This window comes from Tachysurus vachellii, chromosome 3 (assembly GCF_030014155.1).
Source record: "Tachysurus vachellii isolate PV-2020 chromosome 3, HZAU_Pvac_v1, whole genome shotgun sequence".
Classification (NCBI taxonomy): Eukaryota; Metazoa; Chordata; class Actinopteri; order Siluriformes; family Bagridae; genus Tachysurus; species Tachysurus vachellii.
This window is the reverse complement of record NC_083462.1, coordinates 4,250,498-4,262,740: the sequence shown is the minus strand read 5'-3', so window position 1 is coordinate 4,262,740 and position 12,243 is coordinate 4,250,498. Positions and strand designations below refer to the sequence as shown.

Genomic DNA, 12,243 nt, shown 5'->3' with positions numbered 1-12,243 from the left:
ATGACCTAATACTTCCACAACCACCAAATTAACACTTATCCATAATAAAAAAAGGTGCTCTCAATCTGTCATCGTTAGATGCTCGTACATCTATAGACAGTTTTTAAAGCTGCAGTATGTAACTAAAGATTCACAGAAGAACATTTATGTAACAACAGTAGTAGCATGTAACATCTGTTTACATTCAAGTAGTACTGAAGTAATACCCAGGATTGTGGTTGTGAACCCGTTATGATCTTTGACCTTTACTGCTTTTCAGGGCCACATCCTGAATCTTACCGAGTTTAATAAGAGGTGAAGCTTGAACTAATTTGCGACTGGCTGACTAAATCTAGCTTATGTGACATCAGTTCGAACATTGTTAGCTAGCTTACAAATGTGGCTGCTTAGTAAAATAGTTTACAAAGTGTTCTCAATATTGCAAATATTTCTATTGAAAAAAGTTATATACTGCAGCTTTATTGTAAATGTAACACAGGTTTAGTGTATAGCGTAAAAGCACTGTGTGTGTAGCTGCATGGATGGTATTGTGAATAGAAAACTGAGAAGAGAATATGATATGATATTTAAAAAAAAAAATACTACGCAAAGACCTGATGCTAGTGAACATTGTACACATCCGATTGTCATAACTGTCTCTATAGCAACAGCATGTCGCTGATGTCATATCAAATGCTATCGACTGTGATGGGTGGCAGAACCTGTCGATTCTCTTATAGCAAAAAGGCAAATAAATAAATAGATCACCATACTTGAAGATGCATAATACACAATCGGAGGTTTGCTAATAAGGTGGAATGCTTTATTTCACTACGTACAGTCGTGAACACCTGATTGGTCCTTGCTACTGATCCTTTTCCTTGATAACACCTGCAATAGACACAGAGAAGTGTACGAGGCATAAACAAAGTGTTTAACGTCCCAGAGAATGAGTTTTATTAAACTAATGTTCCTGTGGGTGTGTCCTAAATTTCTAATTAGCTTATTTAAGACTCCCAAAAATTAGCACTGTTCAGTCCTCCATTTGCATACACTCCCAATTATTGAGTTATTACTGAAGCAACACTTTAATAACTTTAATAAGTTATCTCTCTAATATAAGGTTTCTCTCTCAAACTTGGGCTTCCTTCACCAAGTTAGCTTTCTCTTTCAAACGTTAGCGTTCACGCTTAAATAATTAGCTTACTTTAGTGTTCGATTTCTCTCAAAGATTTGCTTTCTCTCTCTTAGGTTAGCTTTATCTTTCAAATGTTAGCTTTCTCTCTCTTGGGTTAGCTTTATCTTTCAAATGTTAGCTTTCTCTCTCTTGAGTTAGTTTTATCTTTCAAATGTTAGCTTTCTCTCTCTTGGGTTAGCTTTATCTTTCAAATGTTAGCTTTCTCTCTCTTGGGTTAGCTTTATCTTTCAAATGTTAGCTTTCTCTCTCTTGGGTTAGCTTTATCTTTCAAATGTTAGCTTTCTCTCTCTTGAGTTAGTTTTATCTTTCAAATGTTAGCTTTCTCTCTCTTTGGTTAGCTTTATCTTTCAAATGTTAGCTTTCTCTCTAAGGTTAGCTTTAGCCCTTAAACATTAGCTGTCTCTAGAGTTAGCTTTCAGTGTGTAAGGTTAGCTTTCTCTCTCTTAGGTTAGCTTTCTCTCTCTCTTAGATTAGCTTTCTCTCTAAGCTTAGCTTTTATTTATTGGTTGCTCAGAATTTGTCCCACACATCGTGCCACCAACACTGAAGTTTACACATAAATTTGAGATTTCTGCTCTGCCCCTTTTAGATAGTAGCTACAAGACCAGTGTGAGCCTAGTTTTACACCACAGTGCTGCTGAATTCAGAATTCTGATTGGTTATAAACTGTTGATAAATTTTTACCACAGGTTTTTTAGCACATATCTGCTAGCTCTAATATGTCATTGTTTATACAGTAAAAGCTCAAAACCACCAATCCAGGTACTGATAATTGTCCTTACTTGGAATTGCAGATTCAGGTTCTCTGGGCCTTTAAACACTAAACGTTAAAGGGAAACAGAACAAATTTAATTTAGAAATTTAAAGAACATGGAAAATGAACTGTTGTGTGTTTGTGTGTGAAACTTCCTACATATGCAATGAGAGCTTTCTCCTGTGTGTAATTTAATGTAGACTTTGTTTTCACACTTTTTTCTTTCCTAACTCTTACTTGACTACATTTTATACTGTGTGTAGATGTGATTTCCAAGTTAGTAAGTGGCAAAGTTCAGATTTGCTTGTTTACACTGAGTATCACCCTGCATCTTAGTTGACACCCAGAATGTTCCATCATGTCAGTAGATGAACAATGCTGGAGTGTGTTCCATGTTACGTCGTGCTGTCACGTCTGTGGATGTTTAACAGTGCAGTCTGTAGTGTTTAAAAGTTATACTGGCGTTATTATACAATATCAAAACCTCACTACCGCCCTCCATCTTTACCGTTTACCTTCTTCTGCAAAAGGACACGATGTGATTACAACCAGTGCTTCTGAGGTGTGGTTTGGCTCTAACCTGCCCACTAGTGGACAAAGCTTTTATTTCTTTATTTATACAAAACATTTGAAACAACATTTGAGCCACATTAGAGCTCAATAGACTTTTGTTCACATTTTCTGGCCCTTAAATTAGCCTCAAACCCCTTTTCCCAAAAAGAATTTCAGCTCACACTGGGTTCAGTAGATAAGCTCATCAGTGTTTGTATTGTGGCTGTATTCAATAAGAGAGTGCGACAAAATTACAAATGGCCCCTTTAATATTTGTATTTATATACCACTGCAAAGTTTAAAAACAGACAAGATCTAGCAAAAACAGCTTGTTCCATTTGTCAGAGTTGTAGATGTAGAGCTGTAGATGTGATAATGGCTGATGGAACACTGATAATGTGGTCATTTGTTTCTCAATTTCAAAATATTCAGCATTGCAGTAATGACCTTTTTCTATCACGATTATTGTCCTATCATTCACCTTGAGCGTCAATGTTAATTTCTGAAATTAAACTTTCTATAGGGTTTAATTGTAAAACTTATCTAGAAGGTTACAGAACAAAACTGAGAGATTTCCGTCTCTGAATAAGACACGTGCGATTTCTCAGATCTGTATAAACGAGCTGACTAAACAAAACACAAACACATACAAAATACATACAAATTCACTCCTATTATATCAAATTAACCACTTATACCTGCACTGATGTTTTACTTAATGTTTTACTTAACATCCAGAAGACGTTCCTAAGGTACTGTGTGTTCTGCTCTGCGGTAGTGTGTTTGCTGAACTCCTGTCATAGATGATGTTTTGTGTGTGTGTGTGTGTGTGTGTGTGAGAACTGTTTGAGTGTCTCGGTGTCTAGATTTATGTAGGCGTACATTATTTTCCACTTTGTTGCTGTGGATTAAAAACCACTGTAAAGAATGCACTTTATTTATCACGTATATTTAGAGGGGGATCCAAGCGAAAGTAACAAGGTGACGAGGCTCTCTCTCTCCGTATGTGTTTAAGGAGTTGTAGTTTGTTTTTTTTTTCTAATTAATATGCACTGTACAGTTCCATTTAAAACGTGACGGATGTTTGGGAGCCGAATTGATCCTTGAAAACGTGGGTTTTTCCACCAGTTTTCCCTAAAAAGACAACATGATGTTCCCATGTTTGTTTTTTTTTTACTAGTTTGTTGGGCAATAAATGGCAGTTGCCCATCACAACTCCCCTTATTACCCCCTCTTTCAGGACATTGCCACCTGCTGGCCAAAATGCTTGGACCCCTGTATTAACCATTTTAATTTGTTTACATGTTGCTTTTAGTTTTATAATCAGTTTTATTTTATTTTATTTTTTATGATCAGGTTTTATTTATTTTTTTTATGATTTTAAGGTATGGTTTCATTATGATTCATTTTATTTATTTATATTTTATCTTATTTTTTTTCCTGAAAACCTTTCAGAGCGTGTACTTTTTTTTTATCATGGAATTTTATTTATTTGCAGTATTTTTTTTCTCATTTTATTTTCCTCATCAATGCAAAACAAAGAGGCTGAAGTGCAGTAACAATAAAAAAAAAGAAAATGATTAATGTTGTGTTTTTTTTTTGCCTTTTCTGTGGATTTGTGTGGTATTTAAACTGTTATACAGAGTTTAAAACACACACAAACACTTAAATTACACTGAATTTACATGTTGTCCATCACCAGCGAAATTAACTGACAGTTAGCCGACTAGCTAAACACACATGGCGTCAATATTTTATATAAACACGAAGCGCGAGACAGTTACAACACCACATTTGATTGACATGGCGATCAACCAATCACGGCTTAGACGCTAAGAGTCAGGTTTTTTGACTATTGATAAAGGATTATGTGTAATTTCAGCGCGCTAGCAAGTGATACCTGATTGGCTGGAAATTGTTCGTCCTGCCTTTGACCTATATTTCTATCTCTCTGATTGGATTCTTAGACATTGACGTAATCTTTTTCGCCAATCAGCTGCACGATACGTCTTGCGTTGCTGCGTGACGCACAGAGTAAATAGGAAGTGAAACATGCAGAAAGTTTTGGCGTCAATAATGTTCGTCTTGTTTTTGGCAGGATTCCTTTTATATTAAAGGATAATGTTTGTTATTGCAAATAAATACACGGTAAGTGTTAATGAAATCTCGTATATCACGTACATACATACATACACACACACACACACACACACACACACAAACACACAAACAAACCCACACACATATATACACATAAACACACAAACATACACACACGCAACACACACATACACATACACACAAACATATACACACACAAACACACACATAAACAAAAACACATATACACATAAACACACAAACATACAGACACACAAACACACACACATAAACAGACACACAAACACACACACAAACAAACCCACACACACATATATACACATAAACACACAAACATAAACACACATACACAAACTCACACAAACACACGCACACAAACACACGCAACACAGACACAAACACCCACACAAACAAAAACACATATACACATAAACACACAAACATACAGACACACACAAACACACACACATAAACATACACACACAAACACACACCCACACACATACACACACAAACAAAAACACATATATACACACACACATACACACAAACATACAGACACACAAACTCACAGAAACACAAACACACACATAAACACACAAACATACACAAACGCACACACATACACAACACACACCCACACACAAAGACACATACATACACACACACAGTGCAGTAAGTAAAAAGGCTGTTGATGCTGGTTTGCTAGGATTTGGGTTCTCAGGTTGCCATGGTAAGCAGGTCCAGCAGAGAGATATGATGACCTCTGCATGTCCTGAAGAGGTGAACTTTACAGAAGTCCTGGAGTCATTTGAGTTTGTGTCACACCCTGAACCTTCAGACTACACTTACACCTCAGACCACACGCGCTCCTCAGAGGCAGTGAAGGACAAACATAGGCTGAAGAGCAGGCTGGTGTCTGCATGGAACAGTGTGAAGTACGGAGGTGTGTGTAAACCTGTGCTGAGTGTACAGCTTTAAACACGAGGCAGGAGTGTAGTAGTGTGTCTTTGTGTGTGTTAATGAACTCTGTGTGTTTCAGGCTGGACTTTAAAAGCCAAATCTCATCTGAATAAAAACTCTCCTGTGTGTATGCTGGGTCACACCTACCACCTGAGCCATGAAGGTGTTTATCTCACACACAGAACAGAAAAGATGCTTTTCACCTCTCACACACACACATTTTCAAATGTTTCTTGTGTGTGTGTGTGTGTGTGTGTGTGTGTGTGTTAGGTGAGAAGTATCTGTTCCGGTGTGTATTCTCGTCTCTTTTCTGGATGACATACAGGAGAGGCTTCTCTTGTTTACATGGATCATCTCTGACCTCTGACAGCGGGTGGGGCTGCACGCTGCGCTCCGCCCAGATGCTGCTCGCACAAGCACTGAAGATACACACACTGCCTGCAGGTATGCACACATACACACACAATCTCACACACATTGACATACTCACATGTTCACGCTGTACTGTGTTCAGGGTGGACGTGGCCAGGGGCTCATCACCGGACCAGGGATGACCTGGAGCTCAGACACTCTCAATCCCTTATGCTGGGATTGGGACGGAGCCAGAGGAGGCGGAGTGAGGGTGCCATCCTGGATGAAGATGAGGAAGGGCAGGAGAGCAGACACCGGCATCTAGTGGCATGGTTCGGGGACACGCCGTCTGCTCCTTTCAGCCTGCATAAGCTTGTGGATTTGGGGCGGTCGTCAGGGCAACAGGCGGGTGACTGGTACGGCCCCTCAGTCTCCGCACACCTGCTGCGGTAAGACGCTGTGTCAGGGAGCTCTGGTGTCAATTTCTGCTTTCCTTTATTGCATACTGATATGTGTGTGTGTGTGTGTGTGTGTTTACAGGAAGGCAGTAGCAGTATCTGAACTGAGTGACCTGGCTGTATATGTGGCACAGGACTGCACTGGTGGGTTAAAATAAATAAATAACAACACAACACATCTCTTAGGAATACAAAAGACAATAATAATTTTCTTACTAATGTATAAAGTTGCATAATAAAGTCACCCGTAAGAAAGAAATGATAAAGGAACCAAAAAAAAAATTGATCTGAGTTCTGGATCCTGGTCAAAAGGTGTGGAATAAATTTCCACTCAGGATTATAATACACTCGATCTAATATGTTTTTGTTACTATAGTTACAGCTCATTAGGAGCACGTAGAGCAGGAGTCCACGTCATCACATTGTCAGGGGTTACTTTACTGTAACTGTTTTATTCTTAGTCAGTAATGATGTTTCAGCACTGTGTGTGTGTGTGTGTGTGTGTGTGTGTGTGTGTGTGTGTGTCCGTGAAAAGTGTATGTGGGAGATGTGCTGAGACTGTGTGGAGAGTGTCAGCGTGAGCTCTCGACAAGATTTCGCTCTGTTGTCATCCTGGTGCCTGTGAGACTTGGTGGAGACACACTGAACCCTGTGTATGTCCCCCATGTGAAGGTATAAACAAACACACACACACACACACACACACACACACACAGTCTCGTTGGTGGAGACACACTGAACCCTGTGAATGTCCCCCATGTGAAGGTCTAAACACACACACACACACACAGTCTCGTTGGTGGAGACACACTGAACCCTGTGTATGTCCCCCATGTGAAGGTATGAACACACACACACACACACACACACACACACACACACACACACTGTCTCGTTGGTGGAGGCACACTGAACCCTGTGTATGTCCCCCATGTGAAGGTATAAACACACACACACACACACACACACAGTCTCGTTGGTGGAGGCACACTGAACCCTGTGTATGTCCCCCATGTGAAGATATAAACACACACACACACACACACACACACACACACACACACACACACACACACTGTCTCGTTGGTGGAGGCACACTGAACCCTGTGTATGTCCCCCATGTGAAGATATAAACACACACACACACACACACACACACACACACACTGTCTCGTTGGTGGAGGCACACTGAACCCTGTGTATGTCCCCCATGTGAAGGTATAAACACACACACACACACACACACACACACACACAGTCTCGTTGGTGGACACACACACACACACACACACACACACACACACACAGTCTCGTTGGTGGAGACACACTGAACCCTGTGAATGTCCCCCATGTGAAGGTCTAAACACACACACACACACACAGTCTCGTTGGTGGAGACACACTGAACCCTGTGTATGTCCCCCATGTGAAGGTATGAACACACACACACACACACACACACACACACACACACACACACACACTGTCTTGTTGGTGGAGACACACTGAACCCTGTATATGTCCCCCATGTGAAGGTATGAACACACACACACACACACACACACACACACACACACACACACACAGTCTTGTTGATGTTTTTTTTTTTTTGCCTGATCCTGTAGAGACTGCTTGAGCTGAAGTGTTGTGTGGGAATAATTGGAGGAAAGCCGAAGCACTCGCTGTACTTTGTGGGCTTTCAGGGTGAGTGAGAAACAGACATTACCAACAGGGGGCGCTGAATCGAAACGCATGCCACTTTATTGCCTGTTGATTTTTCTTTCTCTAAACAGAGTTTTTATAATCTGGTGATTTAATATCAGGGAAAATGGACATTCATGATGGTCACATGACATAGAGTCTTTCTCAGTCTCTATCATAAACACACTCGTTTCTCTCTAAGCAGATGACCAGCTGCTGTATTTGGATCCTCATTTCTGTCAGCCTGCTGTGGATGTCAGTCAGCGCAGCTTCCCCTTAGAGGTACAGAAATGATTAGTCACTTCCTACACACAAGAACCTTTAATGTAGTAGTAACGTTTTTAAGGTAGTTTATTGGAAATGTGCTAAATGTAATCGAGCTCTGTTTAAATGTAAGCTGAACTCTAGAATTGGTCTATAGGCGGGGCTTAATATTCAAATGAGCAGGCAGCGAATGAAGGACAGTGTTGGTGAAAAAATGGATCAGAACATTCACCGTTATATGAAGTGACCTTTCGCACAAGCAACTAGAGTTCTCTTCTTGTTTCCGGCTCTGAATCTACAGCAAAGTCAAACAACCTCCTCAGCACTAGAGTTACACAGGCTAATTATTTCATCTGTGTGTCATCTGTCAGTCAACTAGCCCTGGGTTTAACACCAGCATTTTAGATCCTAATGTTCACATCAAGCAGCAACTCTGATCTTTTAACTAATGGCTTCAGCTAGCGACTGTGGGCTCGGACGGTAGCGCAGGTTTATGCTAATATGCTCGTTCTATAGTGACTGCTTGCTGCAGAGACGTGTACAGCAAAGCCAAACAATCTGTTCATCTGAATTTCTGAGAATTATAAATCTAATCTAGAGAGAAAGTGATCTTGCTATATCGCTGCACAATGATCTGATCTCCCCTTCAGCCACAGCTCACAACCTTGGGGTAAACATGGAGCTGTCCTTTTCCTCTCATGTTGCTAATGTGACTCGCTCATGTCGGTTTCTTCTCTACAACATTAGAAGGATTCGGCCATTTCTGTCCACACAGGCTGCTCAGGTACTTGTTCAGTCTCTTGTCATCTCTAGACTTGATTACTGCAATGCACTGCTGGCAGGTCTACATATGAACGCAATCCGTCCTCTGCAAATGATCCAAAATGCAGCTGCCCGGCTTGTTTTCAACCTGCCAAAGTTCTCCACACCACCCCGCTGCTGCGATCCCTCCACTGGCTTCCGGTAGCAGAACACATCAGATTCAAAACACTGATGCTGGCCTACAAAGCCAAAAATGGACCAGCTCCCTCTTACCTCAAAGCCCTCATCACTCCTCACACTGCACCCCGCACCCTCCGATCTACCAGCACTGCTCGACTGGTCCCACCATCTCTCAGGGTAAGAGGTAAGTTTACTACAAGACTCTTCTCTGTTCTGGCACCAAGGTGGTGGAATGAACTTCCCCTAGAGGTCCGGACAGCTGAGTCACTGGATATTTTCAAGCGGCGGTTGAAGACCTACTTATTCAGGAAACACTTCAACTAGCACTTCTTTCTCTTTCTTTTGCATTAAAAAAAAAAAAAAAAAAAAAAAAACTTTGACACTTTTTATTGTAACTCTGAACAAATGTTTTAAACTCATGGTATATTAATTATGTAACTTAGTGATCCAGCATTAATGTATTCAATGTTAGAGATTTAAGCACTTATGTACGTCGCTCTGGATAAGGGCGTCTGCCACATGATGTAAATGTAAGAAAGCAAGGCTAGTTAGTTAGCTGATACTAGCTGGCGTTGCTATGGTTACAGTGCTCGTGCATGTGTGTTTGCAGTCTTTTCACTGTAAGACGGTGAGGAAGCTGCCGTTTCACCGCATGGACCCCAGCTGCACCTTGGGCTTCTACGCTAGGAACAGAAGGGACTTCGACACGCTATGCTCTGATGTTACCATGGTAACATGAAAAACACACGCACACACACAAAAAAAGATAATGGTAGATTTCACCTTTTCACCTGTTACACCATTCTTTAATTCTACAGTTTAACACAATATAATACACAATATCTCTGTTTCAATCTCGTTATCACCCCCTCCTCCACATCCTCCTCCACATCCACATCCTCCTCCACCCCAGTGGCCCTTCAGGCTCTGTCTTTACTGCCGCTCTGTTACTATGTTAGTAAACGATTGGGTCGACTCTGATCCTCCCTTCAGCCTCCGTCTGGTCTTCACACCTCTGTTTCCTCCTCCAGGCTCTGACCTCATCCACAGACACGTATCCTATCTTCACCTTAGCAGAGGGCAGCGGACAAGCCCAGCATGAGCAGCTGGAGCTGACCTTTGACCCAGAAGTGCACATTCCACCCAAAAACAAAGGAAGACAAAAGAGTAAGCAGAGCAGCATGGACGAGTTTGTGCTGCTGTGAATGCTGGCTCAGTCACAGTAACGTCTGTTCACGGATCAGACACCGAAGTAAAACACAGAATCAGCAGTTTAGAGCCTAAAGTTCACATGCAGTAATCAACCAGCAGCGATAAGCTTGTAACTTGTAACAGTGAGCTTCCTAATGCTGTTTGTATATAAGTAGTGACTGTAAGCTTTCAGCTAGCAAGAAGGAAAGAAATACAGGAACATGGGCAGGAAAATGTGGGTGGAGATGAGATCTGGATCATATGTAAAGTTCTGTGATCTCAGTATCTTCAGTATCTTCAGTATCTCCAGTATCTCCATCCCTACAGCACTAAAAGCTCAGCTAGTTGCTGTTTTATTAGAAGTTAAAATGTATTTCTCACTAGGTGTGTGTGTGTGTGTGCGTGTGTGTTTGTGTGTGTGTGTGTGTGTGTATGTATATGTGTGTGTGTTTGTGTGTGTATGTGTGTGTGTGTGTGTGTGTGTGTGTGTGTGTGTATATATATATATGTGTGTGTGTATGTGTGCGTGTGCGAGTGTGTGCATGTGTTTAGGTTTCATTTACCTTTTTTTTGTCAAGTCGAGAGTGTGTTCATATACCTACAGATTTGTATCTTTTCCTATAAATAATGACTAATTATTATATTGATAATTATTTTTGAAATAAAAAACATTTAGACATTTAGGATTTCTTTTGTGCATGTAAGAGATTTTGTTAATAAACAGAAGTGAAAGTTGTGTGTTGGGTGTGAAATAAGAGACGGAGTGTGTTTGTAACTGGATCAGCGTTTCACAGGAAGCTTCTCCTCACACCTCTGAACCCCCCGGAGAGAGAATCGGCTGTTGTGTTACACAGTGATATGACACCGAGTACAGATTTATACCAACTGTACGTCCTTCTGCAGAGTACAGCAAGAAAAAAAACTGATCCAGACGTGTCTCAGTACAACAGGACACAGATTGTCTTTATTTACAGAACTTTCTCAATACAAACTCATCATGAGGTCAACATACGTCTGTATCTTAGTGTGCTAAGAAAAATCCTCCTGTTCCTCCTGTAAGTGCACATCCTGAGGTGTTTTATATTCATCTTGTACAACAGCATTTGACAAGTTATTAATGACTGATGCAGCTATAAACCATCAGGACTGCGTACTGTATGTGCAGTGGACTGTGTCTCCTCTGTGTCTCCTCTGTGTCTCCGCTTTAGGAAGCCTGTGTGCTTACCTTCCTCTTCATTCATTACGATTAAATCTTTCCAGAAAGTAGCGTGATTTGTTCTGTGTTGTGATCTGATATGGTAACTGATATATTGCCTTCGAGTGCTATCTGAGACGTCTTTATGACCAGCTGAGCACCGCAGTGTCCTGGTTATAACTCAGAGACTCGTTTAGTTTTGGTAGCCGATTATTTGAATTTGACGCCTTCAGCCGACTGACAAAGTCAAGTGACAAAGTGACGTGACATACGGCTAAGTACGCTGACCCATACTCATTCGTTCTCTGCAGTTAACCCATCCAAAGTGCACACATACACAGCAGTGAACACACACACACACCGTGAACAAACACCCGGAGCAGTGGGCAGCCATTTATGCTGCGGCACCCGGGGAGCAGTTGGGGGGGTTCGGTGCCTTGCTCAAGGGCACCTCAGTCATGGTATTGCCGGCCTGAGACTCGAACCCACAACCTTAGGGTTAGGAGTCAAACTCTCTAATCATTAGGCCATGACTTCCCCAGCTGTGTGGTAAATTTGCATCATGTTGAAATAA

At 41.2% G+C, this 12,243-nt stretch overlaps 2 protein-coding genes across 3 annotated transcripts in view; both read left to right on the top strand.

The window, feature by feature from the left end:
• mast1b (microtubule associated serine/threonine kinase 1b) overlaps window positions 1–1,370 on the top strand; it is a 34,838-nt gene extending 33,468 nt beyond the window's left edge. For both annotated transcript variants that reach the window (XM_060865405.1, XM_060865404.1), the window contains exon 27: window positions 1–1,370. This exon is cut by the window's left edge and continues 1,357 nt beyond it. The gene's annotated coding sequence lies outside the window, so the exon portion shown is untranslated.
• Window positions 1,371–4,510: 3,140 nt separating this feature from the next.
• On the top strand, window positions 4,511–11,210 carry LOC132842627 (cysteine protease atg4da-like). Its single transcript, XM_060865402.1, has 11 exons — window positions 4,511–4,631; window positions 5,314–5,550; window positions 5,647–5,730; window positions 5,838–6,011; window positions 6,082–6,367; window positions 6,459–6,520; window positions 6,912–7,048; window positions 8,002–8,080; window positions 8,283–8,359; window positions 9,894–10,013; window positions 10,315–11,210. The coding sequence occupies exons 2-11, from the start codon at window positions 5,361–5,363 to the stop codon at window positions 10,486–10,488; spliced, it is 1,383 nt and encodes a 460-aa protein (XP_060721385.1). The 5' UTR covers window positions 4,511–4,631; window positions 5,314–5,360; the 3' UTR covers window positions 10,489–11,210.
• Window positions 11,211–12,243: the final 1,033 nt, after the last annotated feature.

Coding starts and splice junctions, on each gene's coding strand:
- LOC132842627 (XM_060865402.1), top strand. CDS start 5,361: ATGATGACCTCTGCATGTCCTGAAGAGGTGAACTTTACAGAAGTCCTG. Junction 5,551..5,646: donor GAACAGTGTGAAGTACGGAG/GTGTGTGTAAAC, acceptor TGTGTGTTTCAG/GCTGGACTTTAAAAGCCAAA. Junction 7,049..8,001: donor TGTATGTCCCCCATGTGAAG/GTATAAACAAAC, acceptor CTGATCCTGTAG/AGACTGCTTGAGCTGAAGTG.